Source organism: Balaenoptera borealis, assembly GCF_965194805.1.
Source record: "Balaenoptera borealis genome assembly, chromosome: 21".
Lineage (NCBI taxonomy): Eukaryota > Metazoa > Chordata > Mammalia > Artiodactyla > Balaenopteridae > Balaenoptera > Balaenoptera borealis.
Genome location: NC_138880.1, coordinates 3,138,950 through 3,163,280, shown reverse-complemented (window position 1 = coordinate 3,163,280; position 24,331 = coordinate 3,138,950). Strand labels below are relative to the sequence as shown.

The 24,331-nt window shown below is 39.7% G+C and overlaps 1 protein-coding gene across 15 annotated transcripts in view; it reads right to left on the bottom strand.

The window, feature by feature from the left end:
* PSD3 (pleckstrin and Sec7 domain containing 3) overlaps nucleotides 1-24,331 on the bottom strand; it is a 568,569-nt gene that overhangs the window by 239,492 nt on the left and 304,746 nt on the right. For 14 of the 15 annotated variants that reach the window (XR_014239046.1, XM_082374831.1, XM_082374818.1 and 11 more), the window contains one exon: nucleotides 19,927-20,016. Coding sequence is in view for 14 of the 15 variants with exons in the window: in XM_082374831.1 (XP_082230957.1) it covers nucleotides 19,927-20,016 (90 nt within the window). In the remaining variant the exon portion in view is untranslated. Of the gene's footprint in view, nucleotides 1-13,205; nucleotides 16,139-19,926; nucleotides 20,017-24,331 lie in introns of those variants that run through there. The other variant, XM_082374832.1, reaches the window with a different exon arrangement.

Here is a 24,331-nt window from a genome sequence, read left to right as displayed (position 1 = left end):
TCCATTAATGCCCTTTTCTATTCCAGGACCCTATCCAGGATCCCATGCTCTATTTAGTAGTTGTGTTTTCTTGGTCTCCCCCAATCTGTGACAGTTGCTCGGTCTTTCATGGTCGTGACACTCCGAGGAGGGCTGATCGGTTATAGTGTGGCATAGTCCTCAGTTTGAGTGTGCTTGGTGTTTTCTCATGTTCACAGTGAGGTTAGGCATTTGAGGCAGGACAGCACAGAAGTGATGCTGTGTCCTTCTCAGCATGTCATATCACAGGCTTTGTGACATCTACGTCTTACCACTGGCAGGGTAACCCTGATCACTTGGTTAAGGTGGTATGTGCTGGTGTCTACACTGTAAAATTCCTGTTTTTCCCTTTGTAGTTAATATCTGGGAGAGACAATTTGAGACTATGCAAATATCCTGTTTCTCCTCAAACTTTCACCACAAATTTGAGCACCCATCACTGGACCTTGTGTGCAAGAATTACTGTGGAATTTGCCTAATGGTGATATTCTATTTCCCTCTTTGCTTTTATAGGTATTAATTGAAATTCTTCTGTAAGAAAAAGCTGTCCCTTCTGTACCATTTATATATATATTCAGTGGACATTCCTTTTGCTCCATGGGGCATAATCCAAGACTATCACTCTCTGCTCTAACTGCCCAGCCTTGGCCATTCGCAGCCCCTCGAGATGGCCAGAGTGCCCTTTCGGCAGGTCTCCCCTTTCCTGAGCACTTACGCAGCTTTCTGGCACCACAGATGTTCTGTGCCTCTTGTATTTTCCCTGCCCCAGACCTAGAGCCAAACACTTCTTCAAGGAGCCATGGTCCTTTTATTGGCGAATGGTATTTAGAAACCCAGGTCTGGATGCTAGACTGGTCATGGCTACTGGGTATCATTGTTTCTAGAAACTCTCAGCAGGCAGAGCTAGGAAACCTCTGTCTGTACACTGACTCACGCCTATCACTCAGTACATCTCTGTATCCGTCTACACATTAGAAACTATGAATACACACTTATAACTCCAATTCCAATCTAACACCACAGGTTCATTTTAACCTTCCTCCTTTTCCTGATTTGTAATTTCTTTCTCCTATAGAGAGAAACCTGGCTCTCATCATGTGCACTTTATTTGCTTATTTGTTAACCCTAGTATATGCATAAAGTTATACAGTCTCAGAATTGCCAGCTCATAGCCTCCTTTGCTCACAGGAAATAATGTGAAGTTTAGAAATCTACTGACTTTTTAAGGTTGAAAAGTTCTCCTCAAATGCAAATATTGCCAAATAATTCTCTACTTTTTAATAATAACATAAAAACAACATAAATCTGAGTTTGACCTTTTCATGAAAATATATGTGGGTACCTGTAAGAGTACTGACACCACTAACTGGAAGTTAACAGCACTGGAAGGACCTTTACAGTGAGCTTTTAACTCAGTGTTACAAACAAGGAAAATATAAGAACCTAAGAACCTGAAGAAACTGCCTGAGTTTCTAAAGGTTTGGTTTCACATGTTTTTAATTCAATTTTTCCTAAAGAAAAACATGAAACTGATACGGTAGAGAGGCAAAAAATATATATATATATCCTCAAAGTCAACAGCATTGTGGAAATATGAAGAGGAAAAAATAAGTGAAACAACAGCAATCTCTTACAGCTATCAGAAAATATACTTTAGCATATTAAGGTGGGAAAATGAATGGAAAAAGATGAAATCAGAAACAGTTCCCAGTATCTTTGAATATGAAAGTACAAAGCTTTAATCAGAACACCAGGCAGCAGGGATCATGGCAGGATGGCAGCAGGGATCATGGCAGGATGGCAGCATGGTGAAGAAAGCAGGGCTTCCTGTGCAGGTGCAGACAGCTCAATCAACTGCTGTCGAGTTGCCTGTTCACTACTTACTCAGAACGCACAAAGCAACTCCAAGAAAGGATGGGCTTCCTTTAGCAGGCCTCTGATCATCATGACCAACTCTTCAGGTGTGGGTGCAAGGTGGGAAGAGAAGGAAAGAAAACAAACCCTGGCAAGGGATAGGAAGACACGTTTGGAAAGACTTTCACAGGCTTGGAATGCTTAGTTGCCCCAGAAGTTTAAAGAGCAAATTGCGAGCCACCAAAGAAAAGCGTACTTTGTTGATCCTCATTAAAAGACGCCTCGGCTTTTTGCCACCAGGCCTTCCCTTTGGAACTCTATTTCTCACATCCAGCTTTAGCAAAAAAAAAAAAAAATACCAACTAGCTTGCTGATTTCAGTATTTTAGACCTTATGTACACATCCTTTAGAAGGGTGAATAAAAATGACCACAGGCAGTTAAAACCTTTGTATTTTTAAAAGGTTGGCAGCAAGTATTGTTAAGACTTTTTGTAGAGATGCATGCCTGCCTTTCAAAATAAAAATGTATACACAATCCTTTCTAACAGCTTATATATAAAGTAAAAAAGAAGATAAGTGGTATAGAGTAGTTAATGCTTACAAAAAGCATTTTTCCTTTATGTGGATTATTATAAAAATCAGTTGATAAGGGTGCAGTTTTTAGATAGATGCCACAGGGCCACGGCATCTCTCCACAGAAGCTGCAATGGTACTGATGTCATCATCCGCCCAAGCAGGGTACAAAGTCCACTAAAAATGGGCAGAGAGGTACATACTGTGGGGGCATATAAAGGAAGGCCACATTCTCTGGTTTTCATCAGTAGATTTGGAGTTTTAAAAAGCTTGGAAATACTTAAATAACTTTTTGGACTTTCACATGTAATTCTACTGGGTTCTAACAGCCAGACAGAAGGTGATAGAAAAACCACACTACACAATTGCCCCAGTCCTTTTAAAAATATTTCTACCCATTAAGTGGGTAACTTTTTGACATTCCTCCTATTTTTCTACTTTGATCTAAAAATATCTGATGTTAATCTGACAGTGGCCTGAATGACTCAGTGTAAATAATAACTAACACACACGGAGTGCGTTTATGGAATAAAGGCTGCTCCGAGGGGATCACACTTTGTCACGCTTCTTTTCTCCACACTGGCACTCAAACTATTAGCCCACCTCCAGTTCTTTCTCCTATTCTGGCTCTGCAGCATCCATTAGAACTGCCTTGAGTGACGACTAAACGCCACCTCCTCAAAAGAGGCTCCCTGGAGGCTCTCCTGTTGAAAGTCTTTTCTCTTTATTCTGAAATCCCAGCATTTTCCATGTAACTCTCTACTGTAGGCAGAATGCTAAAGACGCCATCCTGCCAGCATTCTCGTTCCCTGGTTATTTAGCTAAACGTCCATCTAGGTGCTGCTGCGACAGAACTCTGCAGGTAGATTAAGGTTACTAATCAGCTGACCTTAACATAGGATGAGTATTCTGGATTACCCAGGTGGGCTCATGTAATTAAACAAGCTCTTCAAAGCAAAGAAGAAGGCAGAATGGTCACTTAGGAGATGTGCCAAAAGAAGACAACAGAGGAAAAATGAGGAGAAAGCTGTGGTCACAGAGATAACAAAGAGTGACTTGACCCATCGTTGCTGGGTCTGAAGATGGAGGAAAGAGTCCAGAAGCCAAGGAATGTAGGTGGCCTCTAGAAACTGAGAATGACCCCCAGTCAACAGCCAACATGGAAACTGGGACCTCAGTCCTACGACCACATGGAGCTGGTTTCTGCCAACAACCTGAATGAACTTGTAAGTAGATTCACCCTCAGAGTTCCCAGAAGGAAACACAGGCCTACCTGCACTTTGATTTTGTTCTTGTGAAACCCAGAACAGAAGAATCCAGGCCAACCCAAACCTCTGACCTACAAAATGGTAAGATAATCAGTCTGTGTTGTTTAAATTTGTGGTAATTTGTTAACAACAGCTTTCTTTTGTACTTTATCCTATTTAACAGTTCAAATCTCAGTGGACATCAGAATCACCGGAGGAGCTTTTAAAATGCATATGGACCCCATTCCCAGATAAAATTTCTGAGGGAGGAGAGGGGAGAGCAGGAAGAAAACATCAAATTTTTATTTATAGCTCTGCAAGTGACACTTTTCCCAACATTTTTTAATATTAGCATCACCTCAGAAAGTTCCTGCAAGCCCATTTCCAGGTAATTCCCATCCTCACATCCCCAGAGTAAACCATGGTTCTGATTTTTATTTTCCACCATACGTTAGTTTTGCCTATACTAGGATTCCATATAACAAAATCATGCATTCCCTACACTGGTATACGGTTTCTCCATGATGTTGTGTATATTGGTACTCCACTCCTTTTTACTGAGTATCACACTGTAAGGCTATACCATAGTTTATCCATTCCCAGCTGATGGATGTTTGGGTTGTTTACAGTTTGGGGCTATTATGGATAAAGCTGCTATGAATATTCTTGTGACGTGCTTTCATTCCTCTTGAACTGCTGGGTCATAGGGTAAATGTATGTTTAGTTAAAGACCTTTCTCCGAAGTGTCTATACCATTTTAAGAGTTCCTACCTGAGTGAGAATATGTCAGTCACCTACTTTTTCTCCCCTCATCTCAAATGATCTTAATGTGTAGCCAGAGTTGAGAACCACTAGACTAGATTAAGAATTCCTCCAGGCTGGATGCACATCTTACTAATCCTTGTTTCCCCCAATATATTTATCACAGTCTTTAGCAAAGCAGGAACTCATGAATCCTATCAGATTTCACCTTTTTTTCTGTTTTTTTTGTTTTTTGTGTTTAAGCATTTATTTATCTATGGTATACCATATACCTCTTTCTGTAAGTTGCTTTTTTCCTCAATATTATGTTAATGAACTCTAAATTAATATTACTAATAGCTTTAGTTCATTAATTTCCATCTTTTAGCATTCTGTGTACGTCAATTTGTCCAATAATGTAACTTGTTCATCCACTCTCCTGTAAGTGGACATTTAAATTGTTTCACTAATATAAGCAATGCTGCTATGAACATTCTCGTGCGGGCTCACGATAACTACATATGTATATATTCCATAACATGCAGTTTAACAGGAAAGATAATATGTGTGCATGATCTATACAACGAAGGCAGCGATTAGTTTTTATGAAAGGTACAAAAGGTCACAGGTTGTTCTGATCAATACGAGGCTACTTTTGCTAGAAAATATTTGGGGATGGCTCCAACGGCCAAGCGACATTCACTGCTAATTAACAGTACGAGACCACACCTTTTAACCTTTAATTACTCTTTAATTGATACCCAACAGTCACGTGTGTCCATTCAGTTCCGCAACTAGAGTGTGAGCGCCAGGAGGACCGAGCCGGGCACCAACACGCTGAGCCAATACGAGTGTGACTGTGGAGAGTCCGCGGTGGAAGCTGCAGCCGCCGACCTCCTGGCTGTGCCAGGCCACCGGAAAGTGACAGCGCGAGGGCAATGTCGGCGCAACCAGGGCCTAATCTCACTTTTCACTCCTAAAGTCAAGGAAGCTGAGGAAACGGGGACGCACTGGGGGCACAGACGCCTGCCTCAAAGCGTCTCTCCACTTACACTCGCAAGGCGGCCAGGTCAGCAGCTAGAAGCAGAGGCGTGGACGCGGCCCCTGCCCAGAGCGTAGCCCCCCCCCCCCCCCCCCCGGTCTGGCCTCTTCCTGAGGCGCCTCTTTGCCTTACGCCAGCTTCGTGAGGAGGCGCTGAGGGCAACCCGGCGGCTCCCCCAGCTCCAGAACCTGACGTGAAATTGCGCGGGGCTGCACCGCGGCGGCCATCTTTGATTCGGGCAATACCCCCGCCCCCCGCCGGCCACTTCTTCTCCGTGTCCCCAGGCTTTTCACCCACAAACGTAAGGCGCTGACCGTAGAGGCAGTGCTCAAGAAACACGCACAGAGGCCTGACTGTCCCTGACCCCCGAGGTGCCAAATGCCGCCAATTTCCACATGGCAGCTAAACCCGAGCAGCAAAGGAGCGCTGACGCCAACGAAGTCATCTCAGATTTAACCTTGATCCAGCTTCTGACTTTCGCCATATATAGCAAATCTACTAAGTCTGCCCTCCGTAAGTAAACACAATAAGTGTGTAATTTTGAGTAAAGCATTTCATGATCTGCGTAATCATGGGTTCAATATTCAATATTTGTTTTCCCTGCCAATTCTAAGCTCCAAGAGGGCACAGCCTGTGTCTGTCTTATTAAGGGCTGCACCCATGAATCCAGCACAGAGACTGGGCGCATATCAGGGCCTCAATTAATGAACAAAGTACAGAGGGGAAAGAAAAATCCTTTCTCCTAAATATTTTGTTTATTTTAATTTAAACAACAAGGTACAAGTCTCCACTCTGGGAGAGTCCTAGGTCTATAGCTATCAATATTTGGGGGGGAACAAAGATCCTTCTGAAAATCTGATTAAAACTATGGATCCCTGCCTCCCCCAAAAAAAACAGACAAAAAAAGATGGTTGTATGTATACATTGACAATTCTGCATACAACATCAAGTTGGTCACATGGTGTTCACATGGTCAGAAATCACAGCACCGGGTTTTATATAAAACTGCAATCATTTCTTTCACGAATTATTTGTTGAATATCTGATTTGTCCTGGTATTATACTAGGTATAAGGGCAAGACATAGTCCCCGCCCTTAAGAATAGGGGCAGGAAAAAAAAAAAAAGTATAGGGGCAGGGAGGAGGTCACACGCAAATGACAAGCAATACCATCTAATCCAAAGTCAGGCATCTCAGAATCCATGACCCTTTCCAAAGATGACTTTTTTGCCCAAGTCTACAATATATGACTAACAACCTGAAATGCAAATAACTCTTCAAGATAATATTTTGGGTATAGAGATTTACCTTTGATTTGTGTTTCTGGAAGTGAAAGAAAAAGAAAGAAAAAGAGGGGAAGAAGAGTAACAACTTATCTATGTTGCACTCTCAAGGAATAAATGCTTCCGGTTGCTTCCAGCATTAAGCGACCCTGTGGTGAAATGACTTGCCCCAGGAGTAGGTGTGGCGTCTGTGGTGGTCATCCTCACATGGCATCGTGTGGGGATAGGCACAGCAGCTCATTCATCTGGGAAAGAGCGGGAAGGGATGGGACCTCCCCACAGGTGGTCTCGTTAGGTGCTGAGGGGACCCACAGGCAGTCTGGTGAGGTGCTGAGGGGACCCACAGGCGGTCTGGTGAGGTGCTGAGGACCCACAGGAGCAGGTGCCTCCACTGGTCAGGGGCACAGTGTACTGCACCATCCAGAGATACCTCCTTGCGAGGTCTGGGAACACGTTTCCTGGTGTTTCTGAAAAAGCAGCGTTACAGCACAAAAACTATGCTGCTATCTGGGGGAACTGTGAGAGGAAGGTAAATGTTAAAACAACTAGAATAAACAAAAAGCTTTAAAATAGCAACAATAAAAATCCAACATTGACCGAGAATGCAGTTCAAGAATGTTTTTCAGTAGAGAAATGAATTATTCTATATTAGTGGATTTTCTGATTGAAGCTAATTTCTTTAAATGGAAAAACCTTTATAAAATAGTTGCTGGCAATCTTTCCAAATCATTTCACACTCCTGTCTCCTTAATCAAACTGAGTAAACATGATGTAACGTTCCTGATGACTCACTAAGTCCATCCATCACTCCGCTGGGCTGTAACACACTCTGAGAAGCTGCTGACTACTCAGCTCTGCCTGCCCTTCATCAAAACAACTCCAGCTGCTCCATGTGGAGACCCAGGGCTTTTTAAGTTTTCTCTTTCTCTTCACCTCATCATCAAATCACTTCTTGCTAAGGTCCTTCTAATCCAACTGACAGCACTCCATGCAACATCATCCTTTGAATTCCTGGCTAAACTGGGAAAACAATTGTTTCTTCAAAATAAGTTCAATTTAAAAATTTAAATAACAACCTGAGTACTGTGTTTTATTAAATTTGTTTTAGAAAAGGTGAGCTGACTCTGAGATGAGCAGTGGCAGGTCCAGCGTGCGGTTTTAGGCAGCTGTCTGTATAATGGCATCTACATGGCCATTGGCTTAGGATACGCCAGGGAGGAAGATCAGGCCAAAATTTTGAAGAAGTAACAATTCTGGTTATTATTAAAAATAGACCATAAATGAGGGTCTGAGTAAAATTTGTAAGGTTTGTTACACAGACTCTGTATAACACCCATTTATTCTGGCTGTTCAGAGTTATTTTTATTTTAATTTTTTTGTGTTTTCAACTTCTGAGTCTTTTCCAGACAACTGACCTTTACATAAGTGAAGCATTAATACAACCACAAAACAAATTGTTTTCCTTTGTGAAATTTTTTACTGTATAGCTACAAATGCCTTTAAATTAAAATCTGTGTTTCTGTGTCCTCAATGGACAGGTAAACCCTGTGTTTAGGATGGACTATTTGCTGTGATACTTCATTTGCCATTGAATTGCAGACCTGTTAAAAGAAGCTCATCACTGCTGTCCCCATCTGGTATATCATAAGCAAAAGGAGGACAGTTTAAATTCACAATGTGACCCATTACATTCATATCAATACCACATGTTCATGCCTGAGTGATAGGAGCACCAACCCTGGTGGACTATATTATGAAATTTTAAAATGTTCCAAACACATGACCATTCTAACTTCTATGGATGCATCTGAATATGAAATTCTGTAGCACTTCTTTATGATCAAATTAAAATGGAATCTATCTGGGAATCATTAATACTCCATTACAGGACCCTTAATGACTACCTCCCCTTTCCCCTACTCAAACTCTTTTCTTTTCTTCTTCTTCTTCTTTTTTTTTTTTTTTGGTTAAAAATCTGTTTGTACTCTTTAAGCAGCATCTGTTCTGTCAAAATGTTCTAAGAGAATTCTTTTTAATAGATTTTTTTAAAGCATGAACACGAGATATAGACCTTTAGCAGCTTCCAAGTATTATCTTCCTCATCGTCACCGTCTTCCATTCAAGGTCTGAACCACACCAGAAACAGCAGCGTTGTCTGTCCAGGCCAGCACGCGACTGGAAGCAACAGCCTGCAACCAGATCTCCACAGGGAGACCAGAGCAGAAACACACCACGAACCCTGTATCACACCTCAGCTTGATTCGTTTTACTGAACAAAGCTACATTGCATATTTTAAGCCAGAACCTCTAAAGCTTTTCTCTTAAAAAGCTGCTAACATAGCTTTTCTCTTAAAAGGCTCTCCTGCTTATACCAGAATAAGCATTCAAGCCCGTTTCCTCCATAGAGACTGTTGCTACCAGGTCTCCAGGACCTTCTCTTGGAGAGAGCTCACCTACTCCAGGCAACAGTTGATGCTCTTTTTTTAGCTACACTTAAATACCACCCCTCAGTTCCTATTTTCAACTGCAAACTCCAAATATAACTCAGATCAAGTATTTCTGAGAATTCACTTCAGGCTTTTCATTTATAAAAAATTCAGACTGTTTTCAGACTGTGGCCTGTTTCTTCCTCTCATATAATTCTTTAGGAGTAATCCTTTGAGAATGCTGACACAACAAAGGTAATTTTCTTGAATTTAAATCTGAACTTTCACTATTAAATACATACTTGTCTAAACCAATAAATACAACATAAAAGTTAAAACTTGAGTGATGTGATTTGAGTTTACAAAGAAAACAAATGACATTAAGAACACTCCTAATACTTAGACTGAAAGAATCAGTAAAGACCACGTATAGAGTTTTTCCAGCTTACTCTTTGCCACAAAATATTTTGCTCAGAAGACACTGTACATGAGTAAGTTTGAGCACAACAAAAAAACAGAGCAAGGAGGTCTGGTCCCGGTGGGGAGTGGGGACAGGGTAAGGTGACCCCAGATACTGTGGGCTAAAAGGAGCCTGAACTGAAAACCTGAAAATTATGGGCACGGCCCACATATCTCATTTTACAAACCAAGAAACCATGACTGAGGCGCCATCACTCATCATCAGCAGCAAGAGGACAGGTGTGGAGCCCAGGACTCCCACAACCCTGTCACAGAGATGAGAGCCATGTGACAACACGGGGATGCACTTGCCCATCCTCACAATCACTCCCGGAGGAAGGCCTTACTACCCATGTTACACATGCGAAAACTGAAAAGCCTGCGTGGTCAGGCCGAGGTCTTCACAGAGGCACAAAGCGGCACAAAGATCAAGCATTAGCTCAGAAGAAGCAGACAGGTTTTTCCTACTTTTTATTGCTCTTTATTTCATGCAGTTTAGAACACAAGTGATATAGGAAGGGACAGAGGGGCAATTTGGAAAATAATTTAGTAACAGAAATGCTAATAACATCTCAAAACAATTTAAAATCATTCCCTTATTACTGTCGCCACCCACGTTCTAGCCAACATCCCTTCTCGCGTGGACAACTGCAACCATTTCTTCACCATCTTCCCCATTTTCACTCCCATTTCCTTTCAAACAATTCTCCACAGATCCCAGAGTAATAATAATAATCTTTTTAAATGGACTCATGTGACTTTCTGGCTTTCAACTCTTTAAAATAATTCCCATTGCCTTTTTCTTAAAAGCACTGTTTTTAATGCTGCTACACCATTATAGCTTAAGCTTAAGCATTGTGACGTTCACTGCTGTGAAAGAGTAATGAAAGAGCAGTAAAGTTTGAAAGAGTAGGAAAACTTCATGAAACTCATCCTTATATGATGCCTAAATCTCTGGCTGAATGGAGAGAAATGGAACTTCCTTCTCACTGAAAGTTTTATTGAAATAATTGTGGATTCACACGCAGTTATAAGAGATAATAGATTTCTTATACCTTTTACCGAGCTTCCCCCAATGGTAACATTTGCAAAACTACAGTACAGTATCACAACCAGAGTACTGACATTGAAAACCCTGATCTTACTCAGATTTCCCCATTTATACTTGTCCTAATTTGATAACACTGGAAGCAAAGATGAAAGAGGAGAGAGCAAAATGGGGGAGAAATGCTGCTTAGGGTCAGCCTTTTGGTAGAAAGAAAAACAGGGCAATTGTCAGTGTTAAATTGTTAATCTTCTCCCTAGCTGAAAGGGTCAAATTAGATAGGTCAATGGAACTCTGAAAGCTGAGCTGGCTTTGCTCTCTCTTTTTGAGAAAAATCTTACAGCTCTTGCTGTCACTATGTGCAAACAGGTACTTCTCAGAGTTCGAGCTTTTAAAAAATTGTTTGAATCTTTAATGGCTGGTTAAACCATCTTTAATGGTTTAATCTATTTTTTTTTTTTTTTTGCTTACCCCTATATACAACTGTAATTGATTAAAAAGCCTAATGGTTATGAACCTGCATAGTATAGTTTTTATATTTCCTAATTACGTTTCTTCCTTTTTCCAACAAGATACATTAACCTTTATTTAAAATGTGTTTTTCTCTGTTGATCTTTTGGATCTGTTTGTTTAAATGCTACCCTCCTGGCTAATTTCGCCATCATTTTCACAAGCTACCGTTCCCTAAGAATAGCAAATAAGAAAATTGTATTTAAAACAAAACATACAATGGTTTCAAGCCAACTACATATGTTAAGTAATGGATACATGCATTTTCAGAAACTTCTTTTAAATGAACCACATCTAAATTCTGTTTTTTGGGAAAGCAAAGGAAAACAAACACATCTGAATAGTAACATTTATTGGGATTCTAACTAATAGAATATGTAACAATTTTTTTAACTTTCTAAAAAAACTTTTTATACAATTTTTAAGGTTACTTTCCATTGGCAGTTATTACCAAATATTGGGTCTATCCCCCGTATTGTATAATACATCCTTGAGCCTTTCTTACACCCAATAGTTTGTACCTCCCACTCCCCACCCCCATATTGCCACCCACCCCCCTGACCAGTAACCACTCGTTTCTTGTCTGTACCTGTGAATCTGCTTCTTTTTTCACCTTTTTCACTACTTTGCTGTATTTTTTAGATACAACATACAGTGTTTGGATTTGTCTTTCTCTGTCTGACTTTATTCACTTAATGTAACGCTCTCCAAGGCTGTTCGTGTTGCTGCAAATGGCAAAATTTCATTCTTTTTTATGGCTCAGTAGTATTCCATAGTATTCTTTATCCATTTATCTGCTGGTGGACACTTAAGGTGCTTCCATATCTTGGCCATTGTAAATAATGCTGCTATGAACGGTGAGGTACATGTATCTTTTCAAATTAGTGTTTTTGTTTTTTTAAATATATACTCAGGAGTGGATGTGCTGGGTCATATGGTAGTTCTAATTTTAGTTTTTTTGAGAAACCTCCCTACTGTTTTCCACAGTGGTTGCACCAATTTACATTCCAACCAACAATGTACAAAGGGTTCCCTTTTCTCCACACACTTGCCAACATTTGTTATTTGTGTTCTTTTTGATGACAGCCATTCTGACAGGTGTGAGGTGTTATCTCATTGTAGTTTGATTTGCATTTTCCTGATGATTAGTGATATCCAGCATCTTTTCATGTGCCTACTGGCCATCTGCATGTCCTCTTTGGAAAAATGTCTATTCGGGTCTTCCACCCATTTTTTAATCAGGTTGTTAGTTTTTTTGATGTTGAGTTGTATGAACTGTTTATATGTGTTGGGTATTAACCCCTTATTGATAATATCATTTGCAAATATTTTCTCCCATTCAGTATACTGCCTTTTTGTTTTCTTAATGGTTTCCCTTGCTATGAAAAAGCTTTTAAGTTTAAAGGTCCCATTTATTTATTTATTTATTTATTTATTTATTTATTTATTTATTTATTTATTTAAATGAAATTTTGGAGAAACTGACTTGAATCTCAAGGGTACATTATTCTTAATCATTAATAAAGGGTTTTTTTGGTTTGTTTTTTAAAATCATGAGTTCATTTCTATTTATTTATTTATTTATTTATTTTTGGCTGTCTTGGGTCTTCGTTTCTGTGCGAGGGCTTTCTCTAGTTGCGGCAAGTGGGGGTCACTCTTCATCGCGGTGCGCGGGCCTCTCACTATCGCGCCCTCTCTTGTTGTGGAGCACAGGCTCCAGACGCGCAGGCTCAGTAATTGTGGCTCACGGGCCTAGTTGCTCCGCAGCATGTGGGATCTTCCCAGACCAGGGCTCGAACCCGTGTCCCCTGCATTGGCAGGCAGATTCTCAACCACTGCGCCACCTGGGAAGCCCCCATTTGTTTATTTTTGCTTTTATTTCTTTTACTTTAGGAGACAGGTCCAAAAACATATTGTTATGATTTATGTCAAAGAGTGTTCTGCCTAGGTTTTCCTCTAGGAGTTTTATAGTATCCAGTCTTACATTTAGGTCTTTAATCCATTTTGAGTTATTATTTTGACAGGGATTGCACTGAATCTGTAGATTGCCTCGGGTAGTATGGTCATTTTAACAATATTAATTAAAAAAGAAAATTACAGGCCAATATCACTGATTAACACAGGTGCAAAAATCCTCAACAAAATACTAGCAAACCAGATCCAATAATATATTAAAAGGATCACATACCATGATCAAGTGGCACTTATCCCAGGGATGCAAGGATTTTTCAATTATTCACAAATCAATCAATGTGATACACCACATTAACAAACTGAAGCATAAAAACCATATGATCAACACAATAGATGCAGAAGAAGCTTCTGATAAAATTCAACATCCATTTATGATAAAAACTCTCCAGAAAATGGGCACAGAGGGAACAAACCTCAACATAATAAAGGCCATGCCATATATGACAAACCCACAGCTAACATCATACTCAACAGTGAAAAGCTGAAAGCATTTCCTCTAAGATCAGGAAAAAGACAAAGATGCCCACTCTTGCCACTTTTATTCAACACAGTCCTAGCCACAGCAATCAGACAAGAAAAAGAAATAAAAGGAATCCAAATTGTAAAGGAAGAAGTAAAACTGTCACTGTCTGCAGATGACATGATACTATACATAGAAAATCCTAAAGATGCCACCCGAAAACTACTAGAGCTCATCAATGAATTTGGTAAAGTTGCAGGATACAAAATCAATATACAGAAACCTGTTGCATTTCTATACACTAACAACAAAAGATCAGAAAGAGAAATTAAGGAAACAGTCCCATTTACCATCACATCAAAAAGAATAAAATACCTAGGAATAAACCTACCTAAGGAGGCAAAAGACCTGTACTCCGAAGACTCTAAGACACTAATGAAAGAAACTGAAGATGACACAAACAGATGGAAAAGTACACCGTGTTCTTGAATTGGAATATGTAACAATTTAATTCACTATTATCATTCCACTAGTGGAATGAAGCATGTGAATTCCACTAAGCCAGGCACACTGATTTACACTCTTTCAATTTAATTACCACTCCCCCTTACTCCACACCCCCTAAGCCCCCAACACACACACTTCACCATTTACTACAAACCTAAGAGAGTGAAAAAACTTTTGGTCTCCCTTAAGAGACTGCAACTAATTTCAGAGTTAATAAATTCCCAAGTAAGAAAGACGGAAGCAAACAATTTCTAAAAAAAAAATTAAATTTCTGAAAAATACTCTAAAGTCAAACATCTAGTCATAAGCAATAGCCTGAAAGGGGGACATGTCATTGACTTACCCAAGCAAGATTATTTACCTTGCTTTATTCTTAAAGCTACTTGTGTATTTAAGCTGATTTAGGAGAAGGTATGTTTTAAAATACTCTGCAAAATGTATTCAGTTTTGTTTTTTAGTTATATTAAAATCATTTTGAAAGACTTGGGTGTTTTCTTGTTTGTCCTCTCTATAATTAAGATGATGTAAAAACTCCTAAATTCGATTTTTTGGCTTATTTTTCTTCTAATTCTTGTTGGCACCTACTGAATTCAACTGCTGCTCAAGGGGAAAAAAATATAAACCTAACCATGACCAGGATAAAAATATTAAGGAGACCATTGTTTGAGTATCAAATGGTAGGGGGCAATAAGGAAGCTTGGATAAACATGGGTTTCGTGTTTCATTGCCAAAAGTCTTCAGTCTGAAGCTCTTCAAAATGATATTATTGTGCAGCCAATAACTGACTGACTTTTCACCCAGTGTGTTCCTATGACACTTTTCACTGGCTCCTTTTCTCTTATTTCCTATTGTTTCTTCTCTTCTTTCATGTAAATATATTATGAAATGCCTACTTCCCCTCTAGACATGTAAATAACTGGTAGTCACACCCAAAGTCCCGAAGTCTCTTCCAACATGTAATGTACCATTTCTAACCAAAGTTAGAAATGAAAAGCAAACTGGACTAAAGATTCAAATGTAGCTTTTCTGTTAAAATCAAGAATAGAGGTTCATAGGAAACTCAGAAGAAAAAAACTTGGGAAACAGAAAGCCAAAGAAGCAAGGTGCTACACTTGGAGCGTGAGATAAAGGATGATATAAGAAAATTTTTAAGGATTATTCTACAAAGCGCTTCAGAAACATGCATCTGATTACATGCCAACATTCTCACTAGTTCTTAGAATCTGCCCCTGATGAGACTGGGTGGAAGAGATCCCCAGGATAACACAGTCAAGAATCTATAAAAAATGACGGGCAAGACCGTTAAACCGATGAGCCTTCTGACACAGGGCTCTCTATTTGGAGAACGCACAGAGCAGGGAAACATATAGCAACACTTCTTCCCCAGGGATTTGAGGTCACTTCAAATAATTCACATCCCCATTAAAATCCCAGGATTTTCTCGGGATCTTTAAGAGGACCAGAACTTATTTGCTTCCTCAAAGGTTCTTCATGATCTCAGGACCAGTTTAAGACCAAACTCTCCTTAGTCCCTCCACTCTTGCAGCATCCAAGACCCAAACCAAACCTGAGATATAAAAATGTTCCAAGAGGGATAAGGTACAAGAGAAAGGCACTGTTGCTAACAAGGTAAAAAGGCAGAAAACATAGGGTTAACCAAGGTTCACTGTCAGGTGCCTACACAACTGTCAAGACAGACTTCACTGAACAATGCCTCCCGTGAAGGATTTCAATGGCCATTCTTTGGAACCAACAAGTCTTTAGAAAGAAAGGAAGCCATAAATGACAAGGATTAAAAATCTTACCACAAAAGGAGGCAATGCTCAAGGTCAAGGTCACAAATGCTTCCTGTTAAAGACCAAGATGATGTGTGTGTTTAGGCTGAAAAGGGATGGGGGATAGAGGTCTTGTCTACTCGCTAATCCCACTCAGCCCTAGGAAGTGTAAAACACCTTGGGTCCAAATACTCACAGGAAGGGGTGAAGTCCTTGTCCAGTCCACTTTGACATAGGTAAAGAATAAAGTAATATTAAAAATAAAAAGTTATAATAGCTAACACATGCTAGGTCTCTAAAGGGTTTATATATTATTAACTCATTCAATTATTAAAACAACTAGATGAGGTGGGTGCTAAAAAAACCACCCATTTCATAGATGAGGAAATCAAGAGACAAAGTTTAAGTGAATTTGCTCACAATCACTAGGCTAATCAGAGAGAGGAGCTGGGACTGGAAACCAGTCGTACAGTTCCCAAGACCATAGTCATAATCCTCATGTTTTCATGTCTCTCAGGAAGTTCAGCCTCCAACCCAGAGCTGGCCCACATTTCACATTCTCATCCCCTTCTATTTATGTTCTGAAGATTTTTATTAGAGTTTTAGGGATGTCCTATTAAATCTATCAGAACTTTTTCCACCTCATCCCCAATGACGCCTGAAGGCAAACCACATCCAAGCATTGGGATGGGCAGGCCCTGTGGAGCCATAAAACACGCCAGATGGTTTGGCATAGTTTGGTCTTGATTTGGTGAGGAAATAGTCAGGGGTGCTTATGAGAGAGAAAGAAAGAACATTAATGTTTATGGAGAGGAAAGGGGGTGGGAGATGAAGTAGAATATTAACCTAAATAAAAATCAAAATAAGTTTCCTACTAAAACTGTACCTATATTTCAAACGAAGGCCCATCTCAAACATCACATCCTCCCAGCCAGTTTCAAGTTTAAAGAACCTAAATAATATTCTACCACTGGTTGTCTTTTGGTACCCAACTTCTTCCATTTTATACCATAGATATCTATAACTTATGCTCTAAGCAACTTGTCGGGGGAGAACTCTTATTTGCACAAAGCACTCATATACTCATGTATCTGTTTAGGTCATTTGAGTGAAAAGGGAAACAGCAGTGGAATTGTAAATTGTGAAAAAGGGCTCAATATACCATTATCTATCCTTTTCATGTAGCTTAAGGCAAATTTAAAGCAAAATATTAACTCAAGTCTCTGAATTTGAAGGCTTGAAACAAGTTCCTCATTGTGCATACCTTTAAGTATGTTAAGGTCTATTTTTCTGTAACCATTTCCACTGACAACAGCAGAATTCAGTTTATATTTTTATTTTAATATGGAATAACTGTCTATGTTAAGGGAGAAAGGACCCTCCATCGTTTTTAGTAGTTTATGATCTCTGAGGACAAGGGCCCATTTGGTTCTGACATGTTCTCCAAGTCCACACCTGAACACACAGTCGACCTTCAATAAATATTCCTGACTATGCAACCACACTGAACAGATGTAAGTCGAAATGTTATTTCTGGTCCAAAGAAATCTGAACAACAGACATAAATCCAAATGCTACTTTTGATCCAAAGAAATCTAAAAGTAATAAGGTCAATATGTAGCAATAACCATTTATTGGTTTGATCCATGTAACTTTAAACATCTTATGTCATAAATTAAACTGCATGTAGTACATGCCTGTAATTTTTTAAGTTGGGGAGGGGGTGGCAGAAGAGAGAAAGGGGTTACTCAGAACCTGTAAGATGATACCAAACGTGTTTGTGTTTATCTGTACGTATGTATCTGTCTGTGTGGCATGTGTATAATATTGTCCCCCAAAATGCCAATTAATATTCCACCCAATAATTTATCTCAACAAGGAATGAAGAGATAGCTATCGAAAGAGAGAGAGAGAGGGAGAGAGTTTTGGTGGGAGGGGAGGAGAGGAAGAAAGATATGAAAGAGACAAAGAGAAAACAAAGGAGAAAGGAAAAGACAGAAGTAAAGAGAAACAGAGAGGAAGAAAGAGGGAGGCAGAAAGGGAGGGAAAGGGAGAAGGAGCAGGGAAGAGGGCTGGCCACACAGAAGAGTGAAATGAAACCAACGGTTTGAAGAATTTGCAATAAAATCCAGATTCCTACTGAAATGGAAAACTCTCCTCTTGGATGGGTGAGTGGCTGGGGTTTGTTATGAAAAGGAACCAATATTTTACTTGACAATTTCCATGCTAAATGCCACTGTCATTTTCACTGTCATTTCACTGTCATCTTCCCACAGTAAATAAAGAACAGTATAACACATATTTTTCCCTGAGATTTGTAAACGTGATCTCAAATTGTACAACTGTGACAAATCATCCAGCAAATTCTTGGCCGACTAAATCAAAGAACATGTTTACCCCAAGGTGAATGGTAGCCACTGCACTGTACATTAACTACATTTGGTTCAGAAAACTCCATCAAACATGCTCTAAATCTGCCCACTATGTACCCACAGTCACAACGTTACCATAAGCCTACCACTAAAGTCTAAGAGCTTCACTATAAAAATTATACCTGTCAATTTTCATTTCTGACATAACTTGAGAAAAGCCTCACAAATCCTCTCCTAGAAAGACTGTTATTTTCCATGCAAGTACCACTAGCCTGAAAAAAGACCTGTTAACGTGTCTACTATATAACTTCCATGGATGCACAGAACATATTTATTAAGTCTCAATCCAACACCTTTTACTTCCTATTCCCATTTGGAATTGTAGCTTCAGAAATGGCAGCATTTGTTCTATAAAGAAAGGGCTTTAAAAATACCTTCCTTATATAGTAAGCTGAAGATACATTTCTTCCTGCTTTTTTCATAATAAAATTTTTAATGAGCTGCAATTAAAGCCAGTAAGACTTGGAATCTCATAATACCTATGTCTTTCCAAAATCTGGCAGAACTTGATTCTACATATTATGTAGTTTAAAAGTCACAAAAAAACATAATAAAGGACTTATCTTTCAACTGGTACATTTCCATATTATACCATGATTCAAATGTGTTGCCCTTCTTAGCAAATTCAGTCAAAAGAACTGATTCCAAAAGAAATATACATGTGTACAAAGTTTTTAAAAAGAAAGTTAGAATCAAATAGAAATCTGTAAAAATCACATTCTCAACATACACATCTTATCCTGAACTTCTAAAATATTCGCATACATTATCAATCACTTGATCAAATGCACATATCATTTATACTGCTGCAGGATGCTATGAATTCCAAAGTTGATGTTTCTGTCTCCTAGAAAACAATCTGACTAGAGGGAAAAAGATGCTAATTGTTACCAATAATAAAGCTGAGTGCAAATAATTCAGGAAATCTACAATTACTCAGATTTAATTTAATCTCTTTCCAGAGATGACCTGAGTGGATTTCTGACTAAGGACTGAAGAGTCAGAACTCCTTCCTTTAGTGTCTGCAAATGCTTTTTGTTTCCATAAGGAATATACCTTTGTGATCTTTCTCAAGTTCTGACAGTCAAGTAAATCAAAAAATGCCCACTATTTGTATCAGCAATTATTCCAAATCTACTTATTAACTCAGTACTATCAATTACAATGTGGACTTTTAGGAATTATCAATCAAAGGGTACTTTGCAGTCTGACGCATCAAGGACAATGCCCAACAGAAACATCACCAATCAAACTAAAGGAAAAAAACAAAATACTTAAGTGATCTTAGCCTATTTTAGATTAAAAGGTAAGTAGAAAATATAAGCATATTTTAAAAACCAGTATTTAAGGGTAGAGGATTAAGAGGTACAAACTACTAAGCATAAAAAAAATAAGTTATAAGAATATATGGTACAGCAAAGGAAATATAGTCGATATTTTATAATAACTTTAAATAAAGTATAATCTATAAAAATATTGAATCATTATGTTATATACCTGAAACTAACATAATATTGTAAATCAACTATACTTCAATATATGAATAAATAAATAAATAAATACCAGTATTTCAATGCTTACTTTCAGTAGATCCTTGGAGAAATCACCGCCCTCATCTACCCCTTGGAGGTTTGCAATGAACTCTTGGCAGGTCATCTTCTTTCCAATATTCTGCAATAGAGGCAAATAATACATCATAATGGCATATGTGGAATTAAGATTATTTCTTGAAAATGTGATAAAGCAAAGGAAGATTGATTTGGTTTTTCAAAACCAAACACACACACCCCAATATATGCATATATATACATATATACATACAAGTTTATATGCATATGAAAAAACAGATGGCTTATTATGCTTTTAAAACTGTCATTAAATATGAATAGCAAAATTATGTTAAAGCTTTATTTTAGCCTAAGAAAAAATCTGAAAGATCTATGCTACATTTATAAAAATAATATATAATATAGTTTTTAAAGGAAAAACATGAATAAAATGACATTTCTGAACTGAACTCTGATAGCTATTTATTTGCTTCTTTATTTGTATTTCCTATCTATTGCCAAGAATGATGAAGGACCTGAGATTTTAGCCTACTACTTCAAACTAACAAGTTAGTCTATCACAACCTGCTGAATGCAGTCAGAAGCAGGACCACAGGAATTTATCACAACAACAGAAGTGGACAGAATCCCAGTGTTTTCTTGCTCCAGTTCCCTGAGTCCCAATTCTCACAGAGCAACTTAAGTGGGGCCAGCTGACACCTGCACACACAGCAGGAGCCCTGAGATTTGGGAACCTGAATCCCTGCAGTGGGGCAGTAACCATACCTACCCCTTTGCTCTAAAGTGAGAAACCAGCTCTTATCTTCCAAGGTTGTATGCAGATCTAACCATTGCTCTGGGAGTCACTAAGTCTTCCAATACTGCTCATCACTATAAGAGTTACATTGAGAAGACAAACCAGATCAAAGGCAACCAAACTTCAGTTCACAAAATATAAAAAAAGCAAGAGACCCATGGAGGACTGTCTACAAACACATTTCCAATCTGACTTAAGGATAATAAGTTTAACCAAAGAAAACCTCATGAATAAACAAAAATTTAAAAATCTGAACTGTAAAAAGAGAAAAGATACAAGTGTGCTGACTGAGAAAACTAATAAAATTGCTATGACAGAGAATCGCCTCCAATGCCAGCTCCAATCAACTAGTATAAGTTGCCAGTTGTAAAGTATTCTGTGGTTGAATATGGGCACCAACAGAAACCCATCATGCGTGCAGGAGAGGGATGTATTGATAGAACACAAGTGCACAGGCAGGGAGTTTCTGGCAAACATGGTCAAGTGGGGTGGTCAAGTTCACTTGAACACAAAGTTCACCAACATAGTAACATCCCTGCACACAATACACGTATGAATAAAATGCATGCTCTGCAAGGCTATTTTATTCATAAAAGAATAAGAATAGGGTAGAACAGTATTCTTCAAGTTGTTGGAGAATATTCCTGGAGACAAAGACTTTAAAAGGAATGCAAAACCATAGATAGTTTTAAGGGAGTATTTATACAGAACTTAAAAAATACAAATCTGCCTGAGAACAGATTCACCTGCATGTCTTAAAAGTAATCGCTTCCCAGAGAGACCTTCAAGATGGCGGAGGAGTTAAAACGTGGAGATCACCTTCCTCCCCACAAATACATCAGAAATACATCTACATGTGGAACAACTCCTACAAAACGCCTACTGAATGCTGGCAGAAGACCTCAGACTTCCCAAAAGGCAAGAAAATCCCCACGTACCTGGGTAAGGCAAAAGAAAAAAGAAAAAACAAAGACAAAAGAATAGGGATGGGACCTGCCCCTCTGGGAGGGAGCTGTGAAGGAGGAAAGGTTTCCACACACTAGGAAGCCCCTTCACTGGTGGAGATGGGGGTTGGGCGGGGAGAGGGAAGCTTCAGAGCCACGGAGGAGAGCGCACCAACAGGGGTGCAGAGACCAAAGTGGAGAGGCGCCCACACAGAGGATTGGTGCCGGCCAGCACTCAGTACCCCGGGAGGCTTGTCTGCTCACCCACCAGACGGGACAGATGGGGGCTGGGAGCTGAGGCTCAGGCTTCGGAGGTCAGACCCCAGGGAGAGGACTGGGGCTGGCTGCGTGAACACAGCCTGAAGGGGGCTACTGCACCACAGCTAGCGGGGAGGGAGTCCAGGAAAAAGTCTGGACCTACCTAAGAGGCAAGAGATCATTGTTTCGGGGTGCGTGAGGAGAGGGGATTCAGAGCACCCCCTAAACGAGCTCCAGAGACAGGCGCGAGCCGCGGCTATCAGCGCAGACACCAGAGGCGGGCATGAAACACTAAGGCTGCTGCTGCAGCCACCAAGAAGCCTGTGTGCAAGCACAAGTCACTCTCCACACCGCCCCTCCCGGGAGCCCGTGCAGCCCACCACTGCCATGATCCCGTGATCCAGGGACAACTTCCCCGGGAGAACGCACGGCGCGCCTGAGTCTGGTGCAACGTCACGCTGGCCTCTGCCGCCACAGGCTCACCCCGCATTCCGTACCCCTCCCTCCCCCCGGCCTGAGTGAGCCAGAGCCCCCAAATCAGCTGCTCCTTTAACCCCACCCTGTCTGAGCGAACAACAGATGCCCTCAGGCGACCTACACGAAGAGGCGGGGCCAAATTCAAAGCTGAACCCCAGGAGCTGTGCGAACAAAGAAGAGGAAGGGAAATCTCTCCCAGCAGCCTCAGGAGCAGCGGATGTAATCTCCACAGTCAACTTGATGTACCCTGCGTCTGTGGAATACGTGAATAAACAACGAATCATCCCAAATTGAGGGGGTGGACATTGGGAGCAACTATAGACTTGGGGTTTGCTTTCTACATCTAATTTGTTTCTGGTTTGTTTACCTTAGTTTAGTATTTAGACTTTATTATCATTAGTACATTTGTTTATTGATTTAGTTGCTCTCTTCCTTTTTTTATATATATATATATTTTTTTTTCCTTTTTCTCTTTTTGTGAGTGTATATGTGTATGCTTCTTTGTGTGATTTTGTCTATGTAACATTGCTTTTACCATTTGTCCTAGGGTTCTGTCGGTCCGTTTTTTTTGTTTTGCTTTTTTTTGTTTTTTTTAGTATAGCTTCTAGCGCTCGTTATCATTGGTGGATTTGTTTTTTGGTTTGGTTGCTCTTTCTTTCATTTTTTATTATTTTTAATTTTTTAATAATTTTTTTTATTTTAATAACTATTTTATTTTATTTTTTCTTTCTTTCTTTTTCTCTCTCTTTTCTTCTGAGCCGTGCAGCTGACAGGGTCTTGGCGCTCCAGCCAGGTGTCAGGCCTGTGCCTCTGAGGAGGGAGAGCCGAGTTCAGGACATTGGTCCACCAGAGACCTCCCGACCACACATGCTATCAAATGGTGAAAGCTCTCCCAGAGATCTCCATCACAATGCTAAGACCCAGCTGCAATCAACGACCAGCAAGCTACAGTGCTGGACACCCTATGCCAAAAAACTAACAAGATGGAACACAACCACACCCATTAGCAGAGAGCCTGCCTAAAATCATAGTAAGGTCACAGACACCCCAAAACACACCGCTGGATGCGGTTCTGTCTACCAGAAGGACAAGATCCAACCTCATCCACCAGAACACAGGCAACAGTGCCCTCCACCAGGAAGGCTACACAACCCACTGAACCAGTCTTAGCCACTGGGGGCAGACGCCAAAAACAATGGGAACTATGAACCTGTAGCCTGCGAAAAGGAGACCCCAAACGCGGTAAGTTAAGCAAAATAAGAAAACAGAGAAACACACAGCAGATGATGGAGCAAGGTTAAAAACCCACCAGTACAAACAAATGAAGAGGAAATAGGCAGTCTACCTGAAAAAGAATTCAGAATAATGATAGCAAAGATGATCCAAAATCTTGGAAATACAATGGAGAAAATAAAAGAAACGTTTAACAAGGACCTAGAAGAACTAAAGAGCAAACAAACAATGATAAACAACACAATAAATGAAACTAAAAATTCTCTAGAAGGAATCAACAGCAGAATAACTGAGGTAGAAAAATGGATAAGTGACCTGGAAGATAAAATGGTGGAAATAACTACCACAGAGCAGAATAGAGAAAAAAGAATGAAAAGAATTGAGGACAGTCTCAGAGACCTCTGGGACAATATTAAACGCACTAACATTCGAATTATAGGGGTCCCAGAAGACGAAGAGAAAAAGAAAGGCACTGAGAAAATATTTGAAGAGATTATAGTTGAAAACTTCCCTAATATGGAAAAGGAAATAGTCAATCAAGTCCAGGAAGTACAGAGAGTCCCATACAGGATAAATCTAAGGAGAAACAACCCAAGACAGATATTAATCAAACTATCAAAAATTAAATACAAAGAAAAAATATTAAAAGCAGCAAGGGAAAAACAACAAATAACATACAAGGGAATCCCCATAAGGTGAACAGCTGATCT